Here is a 15,015-nt window from a genome sequence, read left to right as displayed (position 1 = left end):
CGAGGGAGTGGGAGAGAGGACCCATCCGATAAGGTCTCACGTTGGCATGTGCACATTTTCACATACACAGAATTAGTTTCCTTCAGCGCAACGTGACCCGCTGCTGTTCGGGACACAGATGCTCCCTCTCGCGCCGGCTGGTCGGGTCCCCCTGCACCGTGAGCTTTTCCTCCATTGGTATTTCCAGCTGCTCGGGCTAAACTCCGTGTCGCCGATGCGGCAACAGCTGCGGTCACTGCTGCGGTCACTCGCAGGAAGAGCACAGGCGCTCACCTGGCGTCTCCGAGCGAAGCTGTCGTCTTCCGTTTCGCCGAGCTGGCCTTTCACGGTGAGGGGGAGAGGTAAACGGCTGAGGAAACCTCACTAAAAAGAGCAATGTCTCAGCCCGCACGGGGCTCCCCGGCCATTTCCCGAGACAGGTCAGTAAGCGGCTTCCTACACAGAGAAGACTCGCCAACAGCACTTTCCCCCCAAGGACCTCGCTCGGGGCGATCGGGAAGGTCTTACCCCCGTCTTAGCTCTCGGGAATTTTTTGGAGGCGAGGTATTATGCTTTGAGCAAAACCAGGGAACATGATGACAGGAAATTATTTCTGCACAACAGGCAAACAAGCAATGTGTTTGGACCCTGGCCCACCCACGCCCATGCTGAGACAGCCGAGGCGTGCACGGCCCGGCCTCACCCAGGCTGGCTCGGGCTCCCAGGTCACCGCAGGGCAAGGCCTCACCCGCTTCTTCTGCCTGTGAACCCCCGTCGCCTGAACACCTCAAAGTGGCTGGTTCAAGGAAGGGTGAAGATTGTAGGCTGAAGGAATGTCTACAACTTCCCACCGTGGTCGAATATTATTTGACAGCAGATGATGCATAAGTGAAGAAGCATATTGTGAATTCCACAGCCTTTCCCAACCTGGCTTCCTCCGGAGATGAAGCTGTCATGCCTGAAGGCATCCATTATGCAGCAGGAATGAACTTCCTTCGAATGCATTTATGTTTATGTGGTGCTGGTTATGCGTCCTTCTTGGGGGAATTGAGAAAATACGCAGTCAAATCATTTTTTGACTCTGTGGTTTAGATGAGAAACCTGACAAAGGCTAAGCCTCATCCACACACACCCATCAGTCCATTAATCAACCAAACAATGAAGGCAAAGAGAAAACAGTGTAGAAAAACAGAACGCTTAAAAAAACACCAACCTCTACATGAATCCAAAACCAAGCAGGAAAATGAACATAAAAACAGCCAGAAAAGCAGAAAATAAAAGGCAACCGCTTCGATAAAGCTAACCATACCTATAGTTACATTAAACATTAATGGTCTAAACACTCCAAATTAATGGCAGAGATGGTTGGACTGTGTGAAAAGGCAAGAAACACAGTATTCACGCACGTAGCATTTTCAACAGGGTATAAAAGTAAACTTCTACACAGTTGCTGTTCGAATTTAACTGGAGTTTTAAGTAAGAGGTGTTCTGACTACTTTGTTCAAATCCTGGTTTTCTATCTGAGGCAATGCCCTCAAAATAAATCGTAGAAATTTAAAAATATTCGCTGCAAACCGGCCAGTGCCTGGTGCGCTTTGTAGTGGAGCACACGTGAGCATCTCATCTCAGACAAGAAGCCGTGTCACCCCGCAGTCAGCAACTGCAAATAACAGCTGTGACAGGCAGGAGTCCTTGTAATACTGCACCCATAGCTGAAGGTCAGTCTTACCCCTCGCCAGGCCGAGAGTGACGCGTGTGTCAGCTGTCACGAAGCTGCCTTGGGGATGGCGGGAGAGATGCCCTGGCACAGGAGAGCAGGCATCTGTCACTTTTGCCTGCTGGCCTTCCATTGTCCTCTCAGACAGCCCAGAACCCAGGGGTCTGTGCGGGTCAGTCCTTGTGATCATCCGTCCTTGATTCAGTCTTTGACCATCTCCTGTTCCCGGTGCCAAAGATGGACATGTGGCCAAAGCTTGGGCGGCCACTTATTCCATTCCTCTGAGCACAGGGATCACCTCAAATGTTGACAACTGGCCCAAATGAGTGTTCAGACACTCCATGGGAGGCCTCTGGTTTGCCTTGTTGAGAAACAGAACGTGTGCAGCTGGCCTGCAGAGGGCGGACAGGAGACTGCAGCTGCTGGCCGCTCTCTTGCCGCCACGAAGACCGGGCCTCGCCGCAGACGGAGTTTAGCGGAGAGGGGCCAGTTCTGAGGACACTGGATGAGTCGCCGGAGCCTGTCCTGTCCGAAGCCAGGAAATTACCCACGACTTTTCAGTTTTGTGAGATTTTAAAAAATCCCTATTTAACACAAACAGGCTTTTGTTAGATTTCTGTCACTCGTAACCAAGAGTCAGTGCACTCGTTAGGTCATTCTCAATAACAGGCCATCATTCTCAGCCTGAGTCCATTCCCAAACGCGGCTGGCATGGGAGCTGGGTCCCGAGGGCAGAGATATCATTAAAGTGTCCCGACTGCCTTACGCGCAGTGGGAATCTGTGCTTAGAAACTGGCTGCATCACAACCCAAACGTGGACTTCAGGAAGCCACTCAGCTTTCAAGTGAGAAATTCACCTCTGGGGACTGGCAGGTAGAGAAAATGATGTAATATCCAGACTGAGAGGGTCCAAGACACTGGGCGGTTTCTAAGGCTGGGGGACGAGAGCCTGGACGGGGAAGGAGCTGGTGGAGAGTCAGGGAGGTGGGAGGAGGGAAGGTACACCTGAGACCGGGAAATCCAGGCGCAGCAGCTGGGAGAGAGGGAACGAGGCCACCAACTGCAAATACCAAGGGGTTGAAGACCCCAGACGCTGAGACAAGGGCAAGGACTTTACTGAGGACCTTGCTGACCTTCCCTAACACTGTTCCAGGCACTTGGCAGGGCCGCCAGGCTACAGGGCAAATCCACGGGGAAATCCACAGGGAAAAAGCCAACCGGGAGCAGTCAGCTGCCTCGGAGACGCCTGGCGGAGGTGGGGGCAGAGAGGCGGGCACATGGGACCTGGGAGTTCACTCTAAGGAACACAAATGCCAGGACACTGTCTTTGACTGTCAATCACTGGTTAGGACGCCAGTCTCGTTTTCAGTACAACGATACTTCCTCAGCAAATAAACGCGTGAGGCTATAATGCAGAGCGGATGTGCTTAGTAAAACCACCAGGGGCTGCATCACGTCTCTTCCCAGAGAAGGGACCTAAACAGGAAACTGCGTCGCGATGAGAATAGCAGGGTTTGCCCAGCAGCTGCAGGGAAAGGTCAGAAAGCGGGTCCTAAGAAGTGGAAGACAGGGTTCCCGCCTTTAGGGGGCGCCAGTCCGTGCCCAGTCCGGGGCCGGATAACACCCCCAGGCGGGCTCCTGGAACATGAAGGCTCCACCTCCAGGGCCCTGGGGCCTCCCCACCTCCCCGGGCCGTGCGGCTCTGGCCGGGTGGGCTCCAAGCACAGCTCTAGGACCTGTTTTCTCTGCTCAGGTGTCTGTCTCCTCTCCCGGCTGGAAACTCCAGGGGGACAGGGAGTATATTTTACTTGTCTTCATGTCAGAGAGTCTGCTGCAGAGCAGACAGTCAATCAGAGCTAGCAGATTCAGAAAAAGAGGGGGGAAATGACGCTCAGTTAAACGTGGGAGTCAAATTCAAACGCTGCACGGGGCACACTTTTCACTCAAAGCTATGGTTTGTCTGAGAGCCGGAGTTCCCTGGGCCTCCTGTGTCTCGGCCTCCCTGCCTCCGCCCACGTTTGCAGAATGGACGCAGGAGCGTAACCAGGGGCGGGGGGGGAGGGGCTGGGGGAACGAACTGGGGGAGGATAATTACTCCTTCGGGGCCCATTCTCCAAAAACAATAATTTTTATAAGAAGTAGCATATCGCCGAAGGTAGTACCTGGGCCTTGCGGAAAAGACCCTGAGAGGAAGCTGTGAGAAACGTTAGGGGAAACCCATAGCAGGAGCACCGGTGGGGACCACAGGGTGAGTGGAGGGGGCAGTGCTGGGGCCTTCTGGACACACCCGCTCCCCCACTCCGGCAGCTGGGTCCGGCCCCCTCCCACCCCCGATTCGCGGGCCCTGACGTTAGCAGCCGGCTGTGCCTCTGGATCAATGTGGCTGAGTCCAGGCCGGGTCCTTCCTCAGCACAAAGACAGGAGGAGAAACGCCGTGTGCCGCTGGGTGGTCCTGACTGCGCGGCGGGGGGATCGGAGACTGTGGGGTCGGTGGAGCCTGGGTGGTCAGGGAAGGCTTCAGGGAGGAGGCGGGCCTGTGGTGGGACTTTCTAGGGGGAGGAAAGTATAAACAGGCAGAAACCCTTCTGAGGTTCGAACTCTGGATTCTTTGTAATTAAACCTAAAAACGAAGCCAAACATGAGACCAAGGCCGTGGCCGGCTCCCCGAGACACTCCCTGTGTTTGCTGTCTCAGCCTTTCCCCTGATGCAGCAACGAGCGGCTCTGGTCCTTTCAGCAGACAAGTCTCCTCGGCCGCGCTGGGATCAGCACAAGTTATTGCCCGTGAAAGGGGGACCGGCGTCCTCTCGTCGCGGGCCAGGCGAGGGGCTGCCAGCCATCGCGCGGCTCGGCCTCCTTCGGACCCGCGTTTTCCCTGCCCCTCGGCGCTGACCCTTATTGCTTGTTTGCCTCCCTCTGAGGTGGGAAGCGAAGGCTCCCTGCTCAGGTGAAGGCGGGACTCGAGCCGCCGCTGGGCTTACGGACGTCAGTGGGGCTGCAGTCGCCGAGGGCTGGACCGAGAGTGGAAACGAGGGGCCAGGCGGGGCACTCACACGGCGGCCGCCCGGCGCTGCCCGGCGCGGGGACGCGACGCTTTGCGTGGCTCTCGCCACAGGGCTGCTCACGGAGCTCCGTGGCTTGCAGCTGGCTTCCCCCAAAGGGGCAGGTGCGAGAGGCCCAGGTAGAGAGGTCCCGCACTGACACTCGTGCCTTATTTTACGGGCGACACGGACCAACCCTGGCTCAGCGTGGGGCGTCAGAAGGCCGAGGGTCATCTGAGAAGCTGTTTATCACAAAACCAGCTTTAAAAGTTCTACTTAGAAAATTCAAAATATGCTAATTGGGAACGCAGTCTCCTACCCAGGAACGGAAAGACATGTTAAGATCTTACAAGGAATGGCCAGAGGCCCCGGGAGACCACATAACCGGAGGCAGAGCACACAGAGGCACCAACACCATCGGCTTTAAGGTGGTGGCACCACCTCCCCCCCTCCCATCACCCACCATCCACCCATCCATCACCCATCATCCATCCACCACCCATCCATCCATCGGACACAGACACCCTGAGCCACAACGCCATGTTGGCCCAGGGTGGGAATGTCTCAGCGGCAGGAGGCCCCGGGAAAGGCCCCACCCACAGACCGTGATGGCGAGGCCCCTGGTCTCCTGTCCGTTACCAGCAGGGGGACTGGGCCGCAGGTCGCACCTCTGGCTTGGCTTTGTCCTCACGGAGGCGATGCTCTGAGCGTGCACGGGGCCTGCAGAGAACAGGACCCTCCACCTGCTCCCCGCTCTGCTCTTCTGTCTCCGGTACAACCTACCTCCGGCCCTGCCACTGCCTTCCCGGAGACGCTCTCTTTCAAGCCTCTCCTCAAACTGCCTGACCACTGAAAACGTCCAGCAGCTTCCCACCCCTTCAGTGGGGAATTCTGACCATTTAGTGTGGCATTCGAGGCCCTGCTCAGTCGGAAACCTGCTCAGCCCAGGCCCCGATCCTGATGGCATCTCATCTGTGATGGGTGCCTGGGAGTCATCTGTGAAGATGGAAAGAGAAAAGCCCGACTCCTGGTTTCTGCGCTCAGGGCACTGGCAATGCCCAGCGCGGCCCCGAGCCTCACCTGGGACCCTCTTACGGAAGGAGGCGGGGGGGAGGGGTTCAACAGGCCGCCTCAGTTTGTGTAGACACTGGGACTTGTCGCTTAACGTTTCTTTCCATGGGATCCAGAAATATAAGCAGGGAGATCCTAAGGCTCGCCACTGCAAATAAACCAGTCCAGTGCCTCCGCTGTCGTGGCCGGAGGGGTTCCTTGAAAGGAGCTGCCTCGAGGTGGAGTCCAACGGGCCGGCGCTGCGTGGGCGGCAAGCCTTGGAATCCGAAAAGATGGGCAGCCGCGGCTGGTGAGGCTTCGGGGAGAAATGTCCATGTTTTGTCTTTGAGGGTATTTACTTAACTAAAGACGTCCATTTCCATGGCTTCTGGACATTTATTTTACAGGAAAAGACCTTTAAAGCTTCTCCAGCTCATTTCCTCACCTGCCAACGCGGCCGGCCAGCTCCTCCGCGTCATGCCTGCCGGAGCCAGAACGCCCCCGTGTTCCCGTCCCTCGTAACCGCACAAACGCGCTCAGCGTGTGGGGCTGGGCTTGAGGATACTGCTCTGTGCTTGGACTGAGGGCTCCTCCGAAACCTGCCCGGGCGACCGGAGGATGTGGTCTGAACAGCAGGCTCTTAGCTTTTGTTCTCGGCGCTCGGGCCGCCCCGGCCGCTTGCGCTGTGCCCCTTCCAGGCGTGTCCCGTGGCAGCCGCGTTCCCAGAATGGCTTCGAGGCTGAACCAGACGCGCCTCGATACCTGCCAATGAGCCAGCAGGCCGGCTGGAAAAAGCCAGCTCTGGGGCTCCACCAAGGCCGGCTGCAGATGAACCTTAACAAGCTCCCTGCTCCCCTGACTCGTGCCAGGAGGCGAGGGGTCCGCAGGACGGGGGTTCTGCACTCCTCCCAAGCAGCCCGGACATGAAACCTGCAGGACAGCCAGCGTCGGCTGTCCCTCCGCGCCCCAGATGGGCAACGACACATCGCGGCCTGCGGCGGGCGACCGGCGGCTCCTGGGGATCGGATCCCTTCCCACGTATCCCGCTTAAGACACTAAAACTAGCAATAAGCGTTGGCAACGCAGTCGCATTCCTATTAGCTGAACAGGCACGACCAGGAATTATATGCCCCAGTGGTCTTGTTTTGAACTATAAAAGAAGGGTCTAGATTTCAAAGGAGCTGCGATAGAATCCTCTGCCCCTGGTGGGCTCTTAACTCTTCCCGATGTTTGTGCTGCAGGAGGAGCTGACATTTCCTGGAGTTCTGTTTGAGCAAACTTCAAAGCAGGCCCGAAAGAAAGTGGCCAGTTCTTAGGCATTTTTTAAAAGGGCAAAATCTCTCTAGCACCTAGCACGGGGCCTGGGACATAATGGGTTTTCAATAACCGTTTGTTGATTAAACGAATCTACAGAAAGAACTCAATAGGGAAGCAGGATCCCTTGGTAAGTTCTATAAATGTCGAGCCCCTAGGCTGTACACCTGAAATAAATATAATGTTGTATGTCAACTGTAACTGAAAAAAATTTAAAAATAAATTAAAAAAAAAACCACAAAGGAAAACAGGATAATCTTTCATCAGTAAATTTTTTCTCTCTGAATTCCATTGAATGGTGCCTTGTTCCCAGGCAGGGCCACGTCCCCCACCCCCAGGTTCTGAACTGCCCAGATCTAGGGAGTGAATGGACCCCACACTCCCCAATTTGTGCAGGGCTGTCTGCTGGCTGAACATGGCACCCTGATGAGATCCTCAGTAAGTTCTCCTGGATGAAAAAACTGACACATTGTTGAAGGTCTAAAACATTGTTTTCAAACAGTATAGTGTGTTTCCCCAGGCAGATGCACTTAAAGAGGCACGTAGCACACTTCATTTAAACAATTTGTATCCTTTTATGTGTTTGGAAAAAAAAAAAAAATCAATAAGTACATCAAGCTTGCCAGACTATGCAGTGTGGCTGCTTCTATAATTAGGGTAAAACACTGCATACGGGTCATGGGTGACCAAAATTGGGAAACATGGAAAATATGTCACCTAGATACACAAATATAGCCCTGAGGATCCCTGCGTGGTGGGGAATCGTGTGCGTGAAATGGTTCTGAATTTGGGCTGATCCCTACACATGACTTCAGAAGTGTCCCTCGTCAGATGCCTGCTGGGGTCAGACGTGCTATTTAAGACCAAGAAACCGAGCCCAGCTAATGGCTCCCGTGGGAATGGGGAATCTTAACAGAGACACAATCCGTAACCCTGGTCTCATTAGTCTCACCAACTCTGTTTGGGTTTACGACCATGTCTTTAAATTATATGCTTGAAAATTAGAAGGTTGTAGCAAAAAGAAGACCCTTCGTACCTTCGCTGAGTAAACTGCGGATGAAAATGGTTGTGTCAGCAGCCTCAAATCTTTGCGGGCCACTTTCAGAAAAAGGTCGGATTAATTTTACCCAATTAGCAGAAAGGCGGCCTGGAGGCACGGGTCAACTTAAGGGAAATGAAAAGCCAGAGTTAGGTCAAATGCTGAAGAGTTGGGAATTAATTTTTTAAAATAACATTTTAGGAAAGAGGTCATAATGATTGGGTTTGATTTCAAGCACTGATTTAGTTTACTGAAAATAGCCATTCTTGTTTTTTTGACCTATATAGGTCTAGTCATAAAAAGCCAATTCCTGCTATCTTTTCTCCAATGCAATGTTTAGAATGAAATATATTGTGTACAAAGGCATGGTGTGCCTCAGTTACGACCCAGCATTTAAGATTCGTTTATTCAAGTCTATCGAGAGCACGGATGTTATTTCCTTACTCTGCCCGCTAAGAAGGCCGAGCAGCTGCAACACCACGGGGCAGTGAGCACACCGGGGCCAGATCGTGGTGTCTAACACCATTCGCCAGTGAACCCGGGCTCCTTGACTTTAGGGCTGGGGCAGAAAATATACAAGATGCAACTGGTACATTTTGTATAATTTTAAAAAAATATTTTTATTGATTTTTAGAGAGAGGGAGGGAGAGAGAGGAACATTGATGGGAGAGTGGAACATTGATCAGCTGCCTCCTGCACACCCCCTGTTGGGCAGGGATCTAGCCCACAACCCGGGCATGTTTCCTGACTGGTGATCGAACCCACGAACTTTCAGTGCACAGGACAACACCCAACCAACTGAGCCACACCAGCCAGAGCTTGTGCAATTTTTTTAAAGACCCAATTCTATGTTGATGCTCGAGGTTGAGGGGTGGGGGTGTTGTCGAAACTGTAGGGAGGCCTGACTCAGTAAACATCTTTCTTTTTAATGATACGGGTGTGTTGCTAAGAGGTCACAAGAAATAGATGAGTTAGTGGTAAGCGCCATGGAAAGATGGTCCCAGTGCCTTTCCTGACTGAGTGGTCTGCTCCCAAGGGGGGAACACAGTGGAACCGAGCACAGTTCCTTGGCTTGCTTTTCCCTTGGTGCGCTGGCCAAAAAGAAAGAGTGAGCAGGAAAGGCCCTGGCAGGGAGCTGGCTGGAGAACTCACATCTTCTGAAGAAAGCCTGAGCTCCCTCGGAGGGTCGGCCAGCAGGGGGGTGCGGCGGGGACCACTCCCCCACCCGCCCTCGGAGCCCTGCGATCGCCTCTGCAGCGCAGACTTACAGACCAGTCCTGGTACGACGCATGAAGGGAAAAGCTGGAGGTTTTCCCAGGGGCGCAGTGCTGGGGAGAGAACACTGGCCTGGATCTGAGGGACCTGGGCTTTTGTGCAAGTTCGACACGGCCACCTCTTCCCCCCAGGACACTGCTTCTTGGGTTGGGCATGGCTGAGTTGGCTTCTTGGGGGGCCCTGGTATATAACAATATCCAAAAAGAGCTAGAATCACAATTGGGGACTAAGACAGCAGGTTCATCTCTCCCCGCACGCCCACCCTGGCCACATGCTCCCTGGGGTCATCAGAGGATAGATGCATGACCGTAGTCGTGTGTCCGCAGCATCTGCTTCTGCCATGTCCGCAGGCTCGTTTTTTGTGAGTTAGGTGTGTGCTCTGTGACCACGTCACAGAGATGCACGTGGCTTCCGGGGAAGGGCCGGCGTGGCTGGGAGGTCAGAGGGGCCTCGCAGGAGAAGGGGCTTCAGGAGAGAGCAGGACTCAGGCCCCCGCCATGCCGAGCACGGGGTGGGTGAAGCACTCGGCCCCGTAGGCGGCAGGCTGCCCGCGGCGAGGGGGCGGCTGAGCCAGAGCAGGGCCTCCGGCCGCAGTCAGGGCGCCCGGCCTGCAGAGCGCCTCGGGCACCATGCTGAGGGACCAGCTTTGACCTCGAGAAGCTTCTGCGGGGTGAGAGGTCGCCCACCTCTGCCTCCAGGGGACACGGGAGATGAAAGTCTCATCTTCGAGGGGCCATTACATAGAGAACACAGGCGGGGGCTGGGTCCACTTTGGGTCTCCGTGCATTTAGGGGACTGGGGACTTCCAGCCGGCAGTGCCTGAAATCCACCGGAGGTCAAGGACCAACGTCAGGGTCAGGGCGAGTGAGTGATGGGCTAAGTCAGCGTCGGTGGAAGACACGTGGGGAGCTTCGCAGGTGAAGGTGCCTGACACAGGCCTGCACACAGGGCAGGGGCCCAAGGGTGCCGGCTGCTGTTCTGCTGTTCCTAATGTGAGCCCCGGTCCCCTTCCGGCTACGAGTGGGCAGCGAGGCCACAGGGTGAGTGACGGGGCCAGCGGGAGCCCTCGGTCAGAAGTGGGTCCAGGAGGAAGCTCAGGGGAAACCAACAGCTAAAGGTCAGGGCCAAAGTGAGAACTGAAAACAAGAATTAAAAACACATGAGGAGAATCGTGAGGGAGCAGGGTCCCGGGAGCCAAGGGAATCGAGAATTTCAAAGGAGAGTCAGCGTCAAGATCAGTAAGATAAAGAGAGAAAGGCTCAGGGCTCGGGGAGGCCACCGCCTGTGACCTCGGCAGGGCATCGGTGACTGGGGGGGGGCTGCTGCCCGGGGGGGGGTGGGGGTGGGGGGGATGTGCCCCCCCTCCGAGGGGCGAGTGCGGCTGGGGGGGGTGGTTGGGGGAGGCAGGGATCCTGTCCTCAGCTGTGACACCGGCAGATGGAAGCGAAGGCTCGGGATCCACCGATTTCATTAGCAGCTGTTTGACATTTGATATTCGGGACCCGGGCCGAGGGGAGCTTTGGTTTCATGTCCTAATCCGCCCGCCTTTTTCTTTCCATCTGCTGTCCCGTTTCCCTGAGCTCACTCTCGCAGGACAGCTGGGGGGGATCTCGGGAGCGCCCAGGTGGGCTCACCCGGTCGCCTCGGGACCGTCCGGCCTCCGCAGTCTTCCTGGGTCCGGGGTTGACCTGTCTCAAGACCTGAAACCGCGGGGCGGTCCCTCAAGACGCTTTCAACTTTGAAGATCGCCTTCCACGTACGTGGTAGTCTCTCGTTTCCTACATCGTTTGACAGCCATTGTTTCATCTCATTCTCACAATGACCCCGCGACGGGGGGAGGCGGACAAGCTACCCTCCCGGGAGAGGCGCGAATGAACCAAGCGAACCAGGCGCGCAGGTCCCGTCCTTCCCCGTTCCCGACTCGGTCGGCTCAGTTACCTGCCTGTCGATGGCTTAATTCATGGTTTATAAAGGTCACATATTTCAATCACGGGGGGCGGGGGGAAGATGCTCACTCTCAGCTGAGAGCCCCCCTGAAAAATTCAAGCGGTGGTGTAAACCGTGTCATTGCTACTGGCATAAAGGTGGCCCCCGGCAGCCCTTCCAGACAGGATTTTCACAATCGAAACGACTCTTTTAAAAAAACACACACCTGTTTTCTATTATGAAAAATAATCTAAAAATAGTTCCACATGACACAAGGACAAAACCATCTGCATGATCTCTCCAAAGAGCTCATATTTCTATGGATTTTATCGCTTTCCAACTGTGCCAACAAGTCCTGAAATTTTAGAAAGTCATGTAGATTTGGCAGATAAAATGCATCGAAATATTTAATATTTCACTGAATCATTAATACTGCAATTATATTACCTGTTCACATCGCAGGAGACGCACATCAAGCACGTCTGAGGAAACAAAGTGTGGGAATGCACTGAAACTCATTATCAGATTTTCTTAAAAATTGCATTAAAATGTTTCTAGCAATAAGTGATCGATAAAACCAAAATGCTTATGATCTAGACACGACTATGGAAAAATACCCAGCTCTCAAGAAAGGAAAACACAGAAAGTGTGTGTCTGTCAGCGGACTCCCCGGGGTGTGTTTGCAAAACAACTTTCAACAGATGCCAATAATGCCGCTCGTCGAAACCGACACAAAACGGGTTTGCATTTCCTCTTCATGAGACTGAAGCTTTCGCTTTATGTGGATAAAGTCAGCGTTACCATAAAGACAAACCTTGATCGAAAGAACAGGAACGCAGTGCATGTGACCTGACAGCCTCCGCCGTTGGAAAGTCGAGAGACAGGCCAAACCGACACCAACCTTTCCGCGGGCGCTCCGCGCCGGGTCCCAGGTGTCTCCGTTCAAAAGCGAGGCACTGACGACTTCATAGGCTCCTCCCTCGTCCCTCATCCCGGCCTGTGGCGTGGCAGGTGCTGAGGTGCTCCCCAAGGTCACCCCTGCATGAAAAAGAAAACAGCCGGGTCTTCATCCTGGTCAGGAGGAGTTGGCGTCAGGAGCTCACGACATACATGAGTCAGAGAAACTGTCGGGAAGTTAAGACCAGGGAAACACCACGATCGAGTAATTCATAGTAAGTGTTAAAACTGACAAACTCTTGCCAGCTGGTGTGGCTCAGTGGCTGAGCATCGACCTAGGATCCAGGCGATCGGGGTTCAATTCCCAGTCGGGGCCCATGCCCGGGTTGTGGGCTCGATCCCCAGTGGGGGGCGTGCAGGAGGCAGCCGGTCAGCGGCTCTCATCATGGATGTTTCTCTCTCCCGCTCCCTCCCTCTCTCAACTGAAATCAATAAAAACATCATAAAAGACAAAACTGATGAACTCTCTGTCAATCGAACCACAAAACATTAAAACGAAAGCTCTAACTTTTCCTTCAGGACCCGTGGCACGTGAGGGAGATTGTCACAGTCAAGGCGTATAATTCCGCCCTTCAAGGAGCAACAACTGCGCACACACGGTGACTCTCAAAACGGTGGATGAATCTCTGCTGGCGACCAGCCCTCTGTTAGGAGTCTCCAGGCTCAGCAGCGTCAGGACTTAAGTCCATTTCCTTAAGCCCCAGGGAATCAGCTCAGCACAATGCCCGTCCGCGCGCCGGCCTCGCGGAGGCTGATTTATATGCTTCGGGGAACCATCTATAGACAAAATTAATTTGCCAGCTCCGACCGACTAGACTGGCTTATGAAAAAAAAATTAAGTCGTTCAATAAGCGGTTATATGATCTTGTTTCTTGGGGTCCTGCCTGTCCAACCAGCTAACACACCGACAGGCTGGGCACAGCCCAGCTCCCACGAACACTCCTCATGGGAAGTGTAGCCGTTTTCTCTTCGCGAGAACGCGACCCTTTCTCAACAAGCCCGGCGATGCCTCGGGCCTGCCCTCCCGTGAGGTCGCGCTCCTGCCGTCTGGTGCGACCCCAGGACGCCCTTCGAGGCAGAGGATGGGAGCAGGGTCCCCGCACGGCAAGCCCGTTTCCTCCAGCGGGGCGCAGGCTTTTCAGACCTGAGTCATCACTGCGCAGTTTTAAGTTACTAAGGAGTTCACGTTTATTGGGCACAAATGGTACTGAAATTTTAATCCTAGACATTTTACGGTCCCCCGAATACTTTTAAATCCACACCATTTTATCTTTCTCAATGTGGAAGTCTGCGGTTACATTTAGGCTACGCGAGGACCGCTCCTCGGGCATTAACCGTCTGACGCGGTCTTTCCGGGAAATTCTCAGGCTGGTCACAAAGCGTTTGAAAGTCCAGGTGTTGAGAACCGAGGGCTGGGGATGAGCCCAAAGCTGGGACTACGGCCAGCGGGAGAGGGGTGAGCGGGGCCCCTCGGCCACGTGGGGGGGCGGGGAGCGAGGGGAGGGGACGGGTGGGCTCGGGCCGGGTGAGCCGGGTCTCCGGGGCTGACCCCGCATCCGCCCAGACGCTGAGGCTCCAGGTGGAGGCACCTGAGGACACTGTGGAGGGCGGGCTGGAGAAAGGGCCGTCTGCGTGGAGGACACACAGTCCTCCTGGCCGCAGGGGCAGCTCCGCAGGGCGGGCATCTTGACGAAGGAGCCCGGCCCAGTGGCCTGACTCTGTTCCCCTCTGCGCCCCGGGTAGTGCAGCGTCGCTGCAAGCAGGGCCTGTGAAGGAAGGCACCCCCGGCGTCGGCACCAGCTCCACCACGTGTCCCTGTCCGCTGTGCGCCCTTGGTCCCGCAGGTCGCCTGCTTGCTGGTTCACCCGTTTTCTCACCCAATCGCTCCACAGCCGCTGATGAACTGCGGCCTTGGGGGGGGCGGGCTCTAGGCCCGGCCCTCCCATTCAGAAAGCCCACTCCGTCTTCTCCAGGCCAGCGCCCCCGCGTGTCACCTGGAGCCAGTCCCCTCTGCCACACCGCGGGGACCCAGCTCCCTCCGTCCCGCGCTGCCTGGGGGGCCTCGGGGGCCTCGGGGCCTGCCCGCCCGCCTACACTGTCCCTGTGGCTCTCCTGTAAATGGAAAACGCGTCAGAACAAAAAGTCACCAAAACGAGGCAGAGGGCAGGGAAGCCGCCTGGGTGGATGGGCCGGGGAAGGCCTTTGTGTCCTCGGGATGGGAACACACAGGCGACGACGGGAACAGAACCGCCCGGCCCCACGCAGAGGGGGACCGTGTCAGCGGGCGACAGCGGGGCTGCCCGTTGTCCTGAGTGAGGCGGAGCTGGCCGAGGCCGAGGCGGATCCCACGCTGAGGCCTGGAGGACGCCCGACGGGGCCTCGATCGGCTTCGTCCCCTAAGCTCTGCCGGGCTCGGCCTCCTGCTCGGGACCCTCGGCGGGAGTCCGTGGTGGCTGTGCGGAGACAGTGGGCTCTGATCCTCACGGGCCCCGCGGCGCCGGCCACAGGGCGCAATCAAGCAAGGGCGTCAGGAGAGAGCGGCTGTTTATCGGAACCGGGTTAAGAGGCTTTGATTTGCCAGCAGTTAGGGAGTAAAACCCGACGTCATCTGAACCTTCCCCTCCATCAATGAAAACCGCGCCACAGCCCAGCCACTGTGGCTCAGAGGTTGAGCGGCGACCTAGGATCCAGGAGATCGGGGTTCGACTCCCGGTCAGG

At 55.6% G+C, this 15,015-nt stretch overlaps 1 protein-coding gene across 1 annotated transcript in view; it reads right to left on the bottom strand.

Annotated features, from left to right (window-relative positions):
- Nucleotides 1-12,586, bottom strand: part of ADAM12 (ADAM metallopeptidase domain 12) — a 143,437-nt gene extending 130,851 nt beyond the window's left edge. The window contains exon 1 of the mRNA XM_087824092.1: nucleotides 12,242-12,586. Coding sequence (XP_087680218.1) covers nucleotides 12,242-12,331 — 90 coding nt within the window. The 5' untranslated portion in view covers nucleotides 12,332-12,586. The remainder of the gene's footprint in view (nucleotides 1-12,241) is intronic.
- Between the last annotated feature and the right edge of the window lie 2,429 nt (nucleotides 12,587-15,015).

The sequence above is a fragment of the Miniopterus natalensis genome, chromosome 14 (assembly GCF_054644295.1).
Source record: "Miniopterus natalensis isolate mMinNat1 chromosome 14, mMinNat1.hap1, whole genome shotgun sequence".
Lineage (NCBI taxonomy): Eukaryota > Metazoa > Chordata > Mammalia > Chiroptera > Miniopteridae > Miniopterus > Miniopterus natalensis.
This window is presented reverse-complemented; position numbering and strand designations above follow the sequence as displayed.